Below are 13,650 nucleotides of genomic sequence, written 5' to 3'. Positions count from 1 at the left end.
CATTTGTTCTTTTTTTTTAATTCCATTCATGAGTGGAATTGTATGGTATTTGTCTTTCTCACTCTGACTTATTTTACTCAGTATAATACCTTCTAGGTCCATCCATGTTGTGTCAAATGGCACAATCTCATTATTTTTGAAGCCTGTGTAATATTCCATAGTGTGTCTGCACACCACATTTTCCTTATCCGTTCATCTACTGATGGACACTTGGGCTGTTTCCATGTTTTGGCTATTGTTAATAATGCTGTGATAAACACAGCGGTGCATGTATCTTTTCAAGTTAGTATTTGCATTTTCCCTGGGTAAATACCCAATGTGGAATGCCTAGATTATCACTATGTAATGCCCTTGTCTCTTGTTATGGTCTATTTTAATGTCTATCCTGTCTATGTAAATACTGCTACTCCAGCTTTCTTTCCACTTCAATTTGCAAGGTGAATGTTCTTCATCCCTTCATGTTCAGTCTGTAAGTTTCTTTAGGTCCGAGGTGAGTTTCTTGTAGGCATCATAGAGATGGCTCCTGTTTTTTTATCCTCTCCACTTTTGATTACAGCATTTAAGCCACTTATATTTGGAGTAATTATTGATAAGTATGAACTTATTGCCATTTTTAAATTTGTTTTCCGTTATGTTTACAGTTCTTTGTTCCTTTCTTCTCATGCTCTCTTTCTTTGTGATCAATGAATATACTGTTTTGTTTCACTTTCTTTCTCTTTATATTTTGGGTGTATCATAGGTTTTGGGTTTATGGTTACCATAAGGTTCATATATAACATCCTAAGTAAACAAAAGTCTATCTTAATTTGATGGTCTTTTTGTTCAAACATATTCTAAAAAAAAAAAAAAAAAAAAAAAAATTTTTTTTCTTTTTCTGCTTTTCTCTTTTTACTCCCTTGTCCACATTTTATGTATATGTTGTCATGTTTTACATCTTTTTATTCATATTATTCCTATGTCCATGGCCATTTCTTTTCCCTCAACATTTCTTGGAAGGCTGGTTTAGTAAGGATAAGCTTCTCTTTCTTTTGTCTGGGAAATCTCTTTCCAATCTGAATGAAACCCTTGTCAGGTAAAATATTCTTGGTTGTAGGTTTTGGGTCTTTCCAGCATTTTGACTATATCACGCCACTCTCTTCTGGCCTGCAAAGTTTCTGCTGAAAAACCAGCTGATAGCCTCATAAGTTTTTTTCTCTTGTAAATGACTTTTTATTTCTCTCCAGCTGCTTTTTTTGACATTTTTGACATTGTTGTATGCCATGGTGTGGACCTCCATGGATTCATCTTGTTTGGAACTCTTGTGCTTCTTGGACTTGGATGTCTATTTCCCTCCCTAGGTTAAGGAAGTTTTCAGTTATTATTTCCTCAAATAAGTTTCCTACATCTTTTTTCTTCTTCTTCTGGGGCCTCTATAATGCAAATGCTTGTTCCCTTGATGATGTCCAATAGATCTCTTCATCTATCCTTTCTAAAATTATTTTCAGTTTGTGTGCATTTCATTACCCTATCTTCCAGATCACTAATACATTCTCCTGCATCCTTTAATACATTGTTGATTTCTTCTAATACACGTTTTACTTCAGTTATTGTAGTCTTCAACTCCTACTGATTCTTTTTAAGAATTTCTATCTCTTTACTGAAGGCCTGAGTTCTTCCATTCTTTTCTCCAACCTGGTGGGTATCTTTATGATCATTACTTTCAATTATTTAAAAGCCATATTGCGGGATCCCTGGGTGGCGCAGCGGTTTGGCGCCTGCCTTTGGCCCAGGGCGCAATCCTGGAGACCCGGGATCGAATCCCACGTCGGGCTCCCAGTGCATGGAGCCTGCTTCTCCCTCTGCCTGTGTCTCTGCCTCTCTCTCTCTCTCTGTGTGACTATAAAAAAAAAAAAAAAAAAAAAAAAAAAAAGCCATATTGCTTATCTCTGTTTCATTTCGTTCTTTTTCTGAGTTTTCTTTTTCTTGTTATTTCTTTTGGAGCATATTCCTCTGTCCACATTTTGCTTATGTTCATGCTTGTTTCTATAGGTTAGGCAAAACAGCTGCTTCTCCTTAAGCTGAAGGAGTCTTCTGTATGGTGTCCTCTATGAAGACCATGTGTGGTTGGTGACTTTTGCTGGCTGGCTGGATCTATGGCTGTGTATGTCAATTACTCTTTTAAAGTAATCCATCCTGTCTCCATCTCTCTTGCTATTCTCTTGCTGTTCTACCTTTGGTTGTTCAACAGCTGTTCAGCCAGCCCTCAGGTCTTCTTCAAGAGGAATTGTTCTACCAATAGGTATAATTTGGTATGTTCCATGCAGATGAGTTCAGAGTCTTCCTACATTGCCTTCTCAAACTGAAACTCTCAGTAATTTTTTTATTTTTTTTAAAGATTTATTTATTTATTTATGATAAACATAGAGAGAAAGAGAGGCAGAGATACAGGAGGAGGGAGAAGCAGGCTCCATGCCAGGAGCCTGATGCAGGACTCAATCCCGGGACTCCAGGATCACGTCCTGGACCAAAGGCAGGCGCCAAACCACTGAGCCACCCAGGGATCCCCCTCAATTTTTTTAAACCAAAATTAACAGAGTAAGTTTTATGACAGTAACAGAATTAAATTCAGAGTCAAAAACAAATTAAGAGGGATCCCTGGGTGGCACAGCGGTTTAGCGCCTGCCTTTGGCCTAGGGCATGATCCTGGAGACCCAGGATCGAATCCCACGTCGGGCTCCTAGTGCATGGAGCCTGCTCCTCCCTCTGCCTGTGTCTCTGCCTCTCTCTCTCTCTCTCTGTGTGACTATCATAAATAAATAAAAATTAAAAAAAAAATTAAGATAAACTGGTAAAATCCATATATATCTGGAAATTTTAAAAAGTATATAACCTACAGGTTAAAAAAAATCAATTAGAAAATATTTTGAAAACCATGACAGTGAAAATCTAATATGTCAAAATTAGAGACTCAACAATGCTAAGAAAAAGATTTATAAATTAAATACTCATTAGAAAAAAGGTAGATTTAGAATGAATATCTACCTTAGGATGCTAGAAAGAGAAGAATAAATTAAACAAAAAAATAAGTATTAGGAAAGAAATAATAAAAGACAGTGGAAATCAATGAAACAGAAAATACACAAACAGAAAATCAATGAAAACTAAAGGCAATTCTTTGAAAAAATTAATAAAATTGATATACCTCAAACTATACTGACCTAGAAAACAAAGAAAAAATAGAAATTGCAAAAATCAGGAATGAAAGATGGGACACAACCACAGATTCTACAGACATTAAAAGGATAGTAAGGACATATCATAAACAACTTTATTACAAAAAATTCACCAATTAGATGAAAAAAAGAAAATTCCTTACAAACTTAACTTACCAAGACTAACTCAAGAATAAATAGAAAATATTTAATACATTTAAAAGAGATTCAATTTGTGATGAAAAACCACCCCATAAAAAAAAAACTCCAGGTCCAAAGAGTTTCATTGGTAAATTTTAGCAAACATTTAAGGAAAAAACTCACCAATTTTGCATAAACTCTTCTAGAAAACAGAAGAGAAAATAATTTTAACTCATATACAAGGCCAACAATAACCTTATACCAAAACCCAAATTTGTTGGCAAATACAACCAGAAAAATAAAAATTTTTTACATTTATTTATTTATATATAAAACACACCATATTTACTACACACCATAATAAACAACAATAAACACGTAATTCTCCATATTAACTGAATAAAGGAGAAAAATCAGATGATCATATTAATAAGCACAAAAAAAAAGCACTTAACAAAATTAAATGTCCATTCAAGATTCCAACTCTCAGAAAAAAACTAAAGGCAATTTCCTTACTCTGAAAAGGGCATACATGAAAAACCCACAGGTAATATCATGCTCAAAAATGAAAGATAAATGCTTTCCATCTAAGATAAGAAATAAAGTAAGGATACCTACTCTTACCACTTGTATTCAACACAATACTGAAGTCCTAACTAGTGAAATAAAACAACAACAACAACAACAAATGAAATCAAAGGGGGGAAGAGTGTCTTTATTTACACGACATAAAAAAAGTACTAAGAAATCAACCAAAAAAGGGCACCTGGGTGGCTCAGTCAGTTAAACGCCTGACTCTTGGTTTTGGTTCAGGTCATGATGATCTCAGGGTTGTGAGTCAAGCCCTGCATCAAGCTCCATGTGGGGTATGGAGTCTGCTTAAGATTCTCTCTCTCTCTTCTTATCCCTCTCCCTCCAGAAAGAACCAATGGAAAAAAGCTGTAAGCTTTTAGCAAGGTAAGAAGATACAAGGTAAATACAGGTTTCTCCACTATCCAAAAATAAAGCATTCCTATGAAACCTTGTACAAGCCAAAATGGCGTAAAATAAAGAAGCAATTACCATTTCATAAAAGTGAAAATCGTCTTCAGATTTCTTTTGGTTAGGGATCCCTGGGTGGCGCAGCGGTTTGGCGCCTGCCTTTGGCCCAGGGCGCGATCCTGGAGACCCGGGATCGAATCCCACATCGGGCTCCCGGTGCATGGAGCCTGCTTCTCCCTCTGCCTGTGTCTCTGCCTCTCTCTCTCTCTCTCTATGTGACTATCATAAATAAATAAAATTTAAAAAAAAAAAAAAAAAAAAGATTTCTTTTGGTTAGCAAAAACAGGTACTAACACTGAACTTTCATAAAAGCAAAGTGACATAAAACATACTTTCAGAGAGCAGGAAAAACCTGTATACAAAGACCACTGTAAATATATATACTAGTTGCAAATACATGGAAACTGCCATTTTAAAGATTTCACTTTCAGTAGTAACTCAAGAAAATAAAATAGAACAAAAGATACAGAAGACCTCTACACTAAAATTCGAGAACACTGAGAGAAATTAAAGAAAAGTTAAATAGATGGAGAGATATATCTACCACATGCATAATGGGTGGGAAGACTGGCAAACTTAAGATATTATATTAATTCTCCCAAAATTGATCTACTGATGCAAAACAATTCCAATCAAAGCATCAGTAGATACTTTTATTTAAAGTAATAGGCTAGGGGATCCCTGGTTGGCTCAGCGGTTTCACGCCTGCCTTTGGCCCAGGGCGCGATCCTGGAGTCCCGGGATCGAGTCCCACGTCAGGCTCCCTGCGTGGAGCCTGCTTCTCCCTCTGCCTGTCTCTCCCTCTCTATGTCTATCATGACTAAATAAATAAAATCTTTTTTAAAAAATAAAGTAATAGGCTAATTCTAAAATTTATTTTTAAAATACAAAGAACCCAGAGTAGCCAAAATAATTTTCAAAAAGAAAAAATCACAATTTACAGTACCTGATTCTAATGCTTAACCTTAAGCTAAGTAATTAAGATGGTGTGTTTATTGGCCAAGGAGAGATGTGTAGCTCTATGTGCAGAACAGAAAGTCTAGATATTAACTCAAAAATAATTGCTTATTTGATTTTCTACAAAGGAACCCAAGCAGTTCAACAGAGAAAGGTTATTAGCCTTTTCAACAAACGATACGGAAACAACTGGAAATCCATATGGAAAAAATAAACTTTGATAATTACTATATATCATAAACAAAAATTAACTCAAAATGGCTCACTGATAAACAAAAAATCCAGTTATAAAACTTCCCTACATCATTGGTCTTCAAGGAAATATCGCACAAGAGATATTACTATGCACACAGTAGGATGGCTCAAAAGTACAAAGATCGACAATACCAAGTAGTATCAAGGATATGGAATAACTAGAATTCTCATTCACAGCTGGTAGGATTATTAAATGGTCCAACCACGGGCAGCCCGGGGGGCTCAGCGGTTTAGCGCCGCCTTCAGCCCAGGGCCTGATCCTGGAGACCCTGGATCGAGTCCCACGTCGGACTCCCTGCATGGAGCCTGCTTCCTCCCTCTGCCTGTGTCTCTGCCCCTCTCTCTCTCTCTCCTCTTTGTGTATTCTCATGAATAAATAAATAAAATCTTTAAAAAAAAAAAAATGGTCCAACCACTTTGGAAATTAGTGGCATTTTCCCAAGAGCAATAAAAATGTGTTCACAAAAAGACCTGTACACAAACATTCCTAGCTAGTGTTATTCATAATGGCCCCAAACTAAAATAATCCCAATGACTTTCAAAATGTAAACAGATAAGCAAACTGGTATATTTATACAATGAAATACAACAATAAAAAGGAAGGGATACATGCAACATGAATGAGTTGCAAAAGCATAATGTTGAGACAAAAAAGGTATTACATGAACCTATTTATATGAAATTCTAGAACAGGGAAAACTCATCTACGGTATGCTATGGCAGATCCATGGCTGCCCAATGCCAGGGTGCAAGAAAAGGGAGAGTAGGATTGACTCCAAAGGGCCATGAGGAACTTTTTGGGGAAAAGAAATGTTCTAATCTTAACTGACAGGGTTAAATAGATATACTCATCAAATAGTATACTTAAAATAGGAGCATTTCATTATACATAAATTATATCTCTATAAAGTTGATTTTAAAAGTTATAGAAAAAATAAGGAAACATTGAGAAAGTCAAGATATGCTTTCTAACCTCCCATGGACCTTCAGCACTACTCAGAAATTCATCTGCTGTTTTTGTATTACCTAAATGACACTGCTTCAAATCTACACTATCTCCTCCATCCTTCATCCTACTTGTGCTCCCAAATTATCTTCTCAGATGATTTTACCTGCTACTTCACAGAGGAAACAGAAACAAGCAGAAACACCATCAATAATCTGCTCCTCTTCCCCATACGCCTCCTCATTTTTCTATATTTGTTCACATTTTAACAATGCACTCCTAGCTCAGGCGAGGAGGTGCTCCTACTCTCGATCAAAGTTTACTCCTTTCCTGAGTTCTTGCTAATCCAAATTTATTCTCCTCAGTATTATTTATCTCTCCTTCCCTGAAGACCCCACAATAACCCAGACTCCTCTAACTATCCGTCTTTCCTTCCCCTCACTGTCTGTACAAGCGTCTCTTTCATTCTTCATTCTACTTCAGTGGGTACAGACACTGAGCATTCCTTCCAACACTCTAAAATATAGTTACACAACTTAATACCTATGTAAAAATGTACACAACGTATGTTGCAACAAAAAGACATATATACACAGGTAATGACTAAACAATGAACAATTAAGGGCGTTGACTCCCCACACAGTCAAAAATTCACATATTAACTTTTAATTCCCCAGAAAAACATTACTAGTAGCCTACTGCTGACTGGAAGATTTACTGATAACATAAATAATAGATTAACACGTATTTTATATGCTATGTGTATTATACACTGTATTCTTACAATAAAATAAGCTAGAGAAAAAATATTAAGAAAATCATTAGGAAGAGAAAATACATTATAGTATTATACTATATTTATCTAAAAAAATCTGTTTATAATTGGATGCATGAAGTTTAAACCCATGTTGTTCAAAGGCCAACTGTATTTCTGGTAAAGAACAAAGAAAAATAACAAGACAATGTGTCTATAAGAAGGGAAAGCGAGTACCCTTAATCATATCACATAAATATTTACTCAACCTAAGAGATCTGTCCCCATGGGACAGAGATTCTTAACCTGTGATCTCTGTCTAAATTCCAGGGAGTTTCATAAATCCCACCAAAATAAACAACTTTGTATATAAATTTCTTTTTGGAAAAAGGATAACTTACTTTTTTCAGAGTCTCAATGGGATCAGCAACTCAATCCACAATTGTGAAAACAGTGCCTCTACCTTCTTTTTACTTTAATATTTTCTATCTCACTTTGTCCTGAATTATATTTAACAATTTTTTCCCAAATAACTCAAGTATTCCTACCATTACAAAAATATTGCTGGCTACTGACAAGACAGATGTATTTCTCACTATGAATAAATAAACTGCATTCCTCCTATAAGATAAGCTTTCATGAGCCATTTATTTCAGGGTATACTGCCAAAAACTCAGTTTCTAGAACTATGAGAGGGCCAGACTAGAATCTGGTGATTCAACTGCACATACAACCCTCTAAAGATCATACCTAGGAGACCAATGATTCCTCAACATCGCTAGCTCATTGCTCTTTAACCACATTGTACTTCTTTCTCTTTAGATATATTTGAGAGAGAAGGAGGAAAAAAAAAGACAGAGAGAGGGATGGGGAAGGGCAGAGGGAGAGAGAGAGAATTTTGAGCAGGCCCCATGCCCCATGCGGAGCCCAACTTGGGGTTGGTCTCATGATCCTGAGATAATGATCTGAGCCAAAATCAAGAGCTGGCCCTTAACTGACTGAGTCAATTGATTAACAATTGATTGGTCAATTAATCAACTGATTAGTCAATTGATTAACAACCATTTGCATCGGTTCCAGGTCTCACCATTCAGGGCTACTCAGAGATTTCATCACTCAACATGCATAACTTGAATTCAATGGACTTTTGTTGGTTAGAAAATATGTTTTTTAGATTATTAATATTGTATCAACTTAATGTAAGTGGAAATTGAAAACTGATTCAAGTTTGAATAACACGTTAGCTTTCTAATTCCATAAAAATAGTTTATACAGTTTAATATCTGACATTTCCCCCATGCCATTTATAAAGAACAACTTTCCAGCAGTACATTTGAAGCACTTTTTAACAATGTGAAGCTACAAATATAAACCATGTTTAAAAGCTCATCATGTTAAATTTTTATGTACTATTTTGGAACTAGTTTTTAAATTTTAGATTATATGTCCACCTATCTTAAGTGTACAGTTAATAATTAGCTTATTGATTGCCTTACAGTTTTCAATATTTTTTTCTTATGCAAACGTCATGCAGTAAAACACACCCTGACGTTTGGCCAAAAAAAACCCTGGGTGCCCCAACAATGGACCTCTTTCTTCCAGAAAAATCAGTGTGAATTTCCCTTCCTTTGTGAGTCCTCTCCCCCTGGAACTTGCCAGAGATTCAGCAAAAGAGCATGTCCTTCCTTTTGACCCCAGAGATAAATATATAAACATGTCCTATTTCAAAAACTTAAATGTTAATTTCTATTAAAAAAAATAAACAAGAATAACAGACCCTCAAATGTCTTAAGACTCTTATTTTTATAGTACTTCCTTCCACCTTTCCACCTACTTCTACCTGCTGGCCTTTACTCCTGTCTGGTTCCTTGGTGGTGGTGGTGCTCGTTCTTTTCAGTTTCCCTGGGCAATTTATCCATCTTAATGGCTTCACCAAGCAATGACTCCTAAATTGTATCTCCATCCTCCTACCTTTCGCTGTAACTTAAGATCCATATTTCCTGGACATCTGCCAGTAGATGTCTCCCAGGCATTTTCATACCCTCACTAGTAATATTTTTTAACTTCTGACAGATTTTAAGTTCCTATACATTACTCCTTTAAATACAATTTTCTCAAGTAGCTGCTTTGGTTAGCATTAACACATACTTACTGATGAACTGTCTGTTGACTCATTGCTTTTTTCATACTTCTGTTTCTTACTCTTTTTTTTCTTCTCTTTCTTTACTTTTTTTGAGTGCTTGTCTTTTTTCTTCTTTTTCTTCACAGAGTGTTCCTATAAATAATCGTTTTAAAGAGATTAAGAAAGGAAATTAGTTTTACCTTACTTTGAAAACAAGTATTTTGAGGAAAAAGAAATCTGTATTCCAAAAACTACATTTTCATGAGATTAAGCAATAAATATGACAGAATAAAATCTTCTCAGAAACTTTTAACATGCTTCTATAATATATGCATTGCTAATAAATCAGACAGCTGAGATATCTTTTCAGAAAAATATGAGGGGAGTTTTAGTTTTTAGTCTTATTTACAGATTCATCTGACAGATATAATCAAGTAAAAACACTTATACTCAAACTGTGTGTGTGAGCATACACACATACATACATATACGTATATATTTCTACGGCCCCAAAAGAACTTATAGAAGATTATTAGGCCACATAAAATATAACAAGATAGTATAAATTAAAAGTATTAAAAGGGAAAAAAGAATTCAAGCAAAATAAATGACATTAAGCTTTAAAAGATGTAACTTTTTAGATCCATAAGCTGATATAAGTAGGCCAGAAATTTGCTAAGCTTTCTACCAGTCAACTGAAATAACAAAATCTGTCCAATGTTATAATGTCCAAAATATTAAAGTATATTTTTTCTGCCAGAGAGATAAATCTAGTCAGTAATGCCAACTATGGGATATTCATCCTGTAACTATCGAAAATAGTATATGAAATTCTTCTTGCAATATTAACTTAATTAAGTATAAAAAAAGACAGATCTGTTATATCAAGTGAACCTCTTAGTATTGACCTGTGAGAACTGTTCAATTCGTTCATTGACATCAGGTAGCATCCATGTATCCTCACCCCGAAGTCGTTTAAGTTCTCTACGCCTTTCTTCCTTTTCAAAATTGGCTTTAGCCTGAAACAACAAAAAAATAAAAATTCACAAGTGATCCAATTGTTTTTCACAAAAGTAAAATAAAACAATTTTCCACTTTCATATAAGGTCTCCTCAGTCATTGTCCATCCCTTGCCAGGAATTTGCTTTTACCAAAGTGTAGGAAAGATTAAAAACAATACAAAACTATCCTTCCACATTAACAATCTCTAGTGAATCAAGGACAGAATCTTTGGAACTAGAGTAGACCCTCCCCTCTCTCTAAGCTCCCTACCTTAAATAGGACTCAAATTTCTTTTTTCCTTCACCATCCTACTGCTACTGCCTGAGACCTACAACTGTCAGGAGACTGATCATGCCTTCCATCTGCAATGCCCACATGTTTCCACCCAAGCTCCCAAAATGCATCAGGAAGAATCATCTTTCTAAAAGCAAATGATCATATTGCTAATTTATATTCATCTTTCAACAACAGTCAAATAAAGTTCTTTCTAGAAGGCTGCTTCTGCCTTTTCATTCTCTCTCTAAAGTCTAAAGTTGGTTTTGGTCCTTCCCTAACTCTATGCATATCTGTACTATAAAAGTTAGCTTAGGGCAGCCCCGGTGGCAGAGCGGTTTAGCGCAGCCTGCAGCCCGAGGTGTGATCCTGGAGAACCGGGGATCGAGTCCCATGTTGGGCTTCCTGCAAGGAGCCTGCTTCTCCCTCTGTCTGTGTCTCTGCCTCTCTCTCTCTCTCTCTGAATAAATAAATAAATAAATCTTAAATAAAAAAATAAAAGTTAGCTTACAGGGGCGCCTGGGTGGCTCAGTGGTTGAGCATCTGCTTTTGACTCAGGTCATGATCCCTGGGTCCTGGGATCCAGTCCCACACTGGGCTCCCTGCAGGGAACCTGCTTCTCCTTCTGCCTATGTCTCTGTCTCCCTCTGTGTCTCTCATGAATAATTAAATAAAATCTTAAAGAGTCAAAAAAAAAAAAAAAAACAACAACTTTGCTTACAAACCATATTCTCTCCAAAAATTGCTTAAAATACCAAAAAGGGGATCCCTGGGTGGCGCAGCGGTTTGGCGCCTGCCTTTGGCCCAGGGCGTGATCCTGGAGACCCGGGATCGAATCCCACGTCGGGCTCCCGGTGCATGGAGCCTGCTTCTCCCTCTGCCTGTGTCTCTGCCTCTCTCTCTCTCTCTCTGTGACGATCATAAATAATAAATAAAAATTTATAAAAACAAAATAAAATAAAATAAAATACCAAAAAGGATGAAGAATATTTATTATGCATATATGTTACATATCCTGAAATCAGATAACAATACCAACCTTTCACCTGTCCAAAACTAATTGCCCACCCTTGCCTCTAAAATCTGACCATAGTCATTATGCACACCTCACTAGGCCCCCTCCTCTACCAGCTCCTTTCTCATCCGCATTTATTTAAAACTCTAACATCTTAAAACAAACAAAAACAAAAACATTCACTTGTACCTAGGTTGCTCTCCAGCTACAACTTTCCCCCTCATTGCCACACTTCTACATCTTATCAGATAATACAGTTTACTTTCCCCAATAATAATACCAATAAAAGACAAGAGACGGAAACGGCCGACCTATTCCAATGTGCCTCATGTATGTTTCTGAAAATGGCAATCTTTATTTCAGACACAAGAGGAGCGAGAACCGAGGCTGTCAAATGCGCTGGCAGAGTCATTAGTGGTGGCGTCCCTCAAAAGCGCGCAGCCACGGTGATCAAATAATGGAAATATCAAGAATGGATAAATTTAAAAGGAAACTCCAGAAAGAAACAGGTCTCCCTAAAAAGAGAATGAGCAGAAGAAGACTGTCAACGAATCTAGGAAGGCAGGAAATAGCCAAGACTTTTCGGGCATCCCAAAGGGAGACCCTCAGCCAGATAAGATGAGACACGGAGGTGGCGAAAAGAGGGGGTGAAGGAGCAGAGCCAGAGGCCTAGCTCCCAGGAACCGTCCACTCCGACGATTCTAAACGACTTCCAAAGCCCCAAAACGGAGATACCTGACGTAACACCTCAGCCCTGGCCATCTTGGTCTGTTCTCTACGTTCTTCGATAGTCCTCGCACTTTCAAATCTACCACCGGCAGCCGCCATGGTTGTTGTCGTAAAAACAAGGAAGCCGTCACAAAAATCTCAGTTTACGACTGTCGTAATTTAATAAACAAAAGGAGACTTCCGCCTGGAAGGCGGGTAGGAGGGGCACTGGTCCACCTAGAGAGCATGCGCGGAGGTGAGTGGCACTTAGGGCTCGGGTGATGACGCCAACCCCAAGTTTCAGGGGAAACTTTGCAGAGCAAGCGGAGGGGCTGCGCCTCCTTCGTCAGCCGGCCTCTCCCGCCACCGAAGTCGTGTCAGTGGACGCTTAGCAATTTGTTTTGCATGATAGCAACGGCATTCTCATCTGTTTCTTCGCAAAATCTAGGCGTTAGCAGCCGGTCGAACTGTTCAGACCCTCCATCTGGAACTCTGCTAGCCGAGTGCCCTTCTGGGCAGAGTATCCTCCTAGATTGGAGGGATGTCCCGGGGGCGGGGAAGTCCAGTGATCTGAAGTCCCGGGCTTTGCTGCAAGTCCAGAGAACTCTCAATAAAAGGTAGCCCTAGACCTACTACATACAGAAAGTTACGCGCTGTGAGCTTCGGGAAATCAACCCAGGACAGCCAACAGGGAGACCTTTTCTTGTAAAACTGTTGGGGATTTTTTTTTTTTTTTTAAGATCTTATTTATTCGTGAGAGACACACAGAGAGAGGCAGAGACATAGGAAGAGGGAGAAGCAGGCTCCCTATGGGGAGCCTGATGAGGGACTCGATCCCAGGACCCCGGGATCGCGACCTGAGCTAAAGGCAGAAGCTCAACCAATGAGCCACCCAGGTGCTTAAAGGGGAAAAAAAATATCTGGAGCATTCAGGCAGAAAGATGGATTCAATTCTTTTAATTTTTGTTGTTTCAGTTTTTTATTTTTTGTAAATCTAAATAAGTATGGCATCAATAATCAAACACCTGCAGATAAATCTCTAAAAGATCAGTTACTGAAGACAAAAATAAATGCTTTCTTCCATGACTTAATGTTTATGTAGTGTTTTTAAACCATTTTCATGTTAGCTGTTCATATAATCCATGAAATAAAAATTAAAATATCATTTGTAGGCATCTGCCTATGTCTGCCTCTGTCTCTCATGAATAAATCTTTTAAATAAATATCATTTGTAAACTGAACTAA

At 37.3% G+C, this 13,650-nt stretch overlaps 1 protein-coding gene across 2 annotated transcripts in view; it reads right to left on the bottom strand.

Annotated features, from left to right (window-relative positions):
• CWF19L2 (CWF19 like cell cycle control factor 2) overlaps positions 1-12,589 on the bottom strand; it is a 147,669-nt gene extending 135,080 nt beyond the window's left edge. For both annotated transcript variants that reach the window (XM_038536318.1, XM_038536319.1), the window contains exons 1-3: positions 12,433-12,589; positions 10,316-10,426; positions 9,438-9,560 (exon numbers count right to left, since the gene is read on the bottom strand). In XM_038536318.1, coding sequence (XP_038392246.1) covers positions 9,438-9,560; positions 10,316-10,426; positions 12,433-12,525 — 327 coding nt within the window. In that variant the 5' untranslated portion in view covers positions 12,526-12,589. The remainder of the gene's footprint in view (positions 1-9,437; positions 9,561-10,315; positions 10,427-12,432) is intronic.
• Positions 12,590-13,650: the final 1,061 nt, after the last annotated feature.

The sequence above is a fragment of the Canis lupus genome, chromosome 5, assembly GCF_011100685.1.
Source record: "Canis lupus familiaris isolate Mischka breed German Shepherd chromosome 5, alternate assembly UU_Cfam_GSD_1.0, whole genome shotgun sequence".
In the NCBI taxonomy this organism is placed as follows: domain Eukaryota; kingdom Metazoa; phylum Chordata; class Mammalia; order Carnivora; family Canidae; genus Canis; species Canis lupus.
Note: the sequence above shows the minus strand (reverse complement) of the source record. Positions and strands in the feature narration are given on the sequence as shown.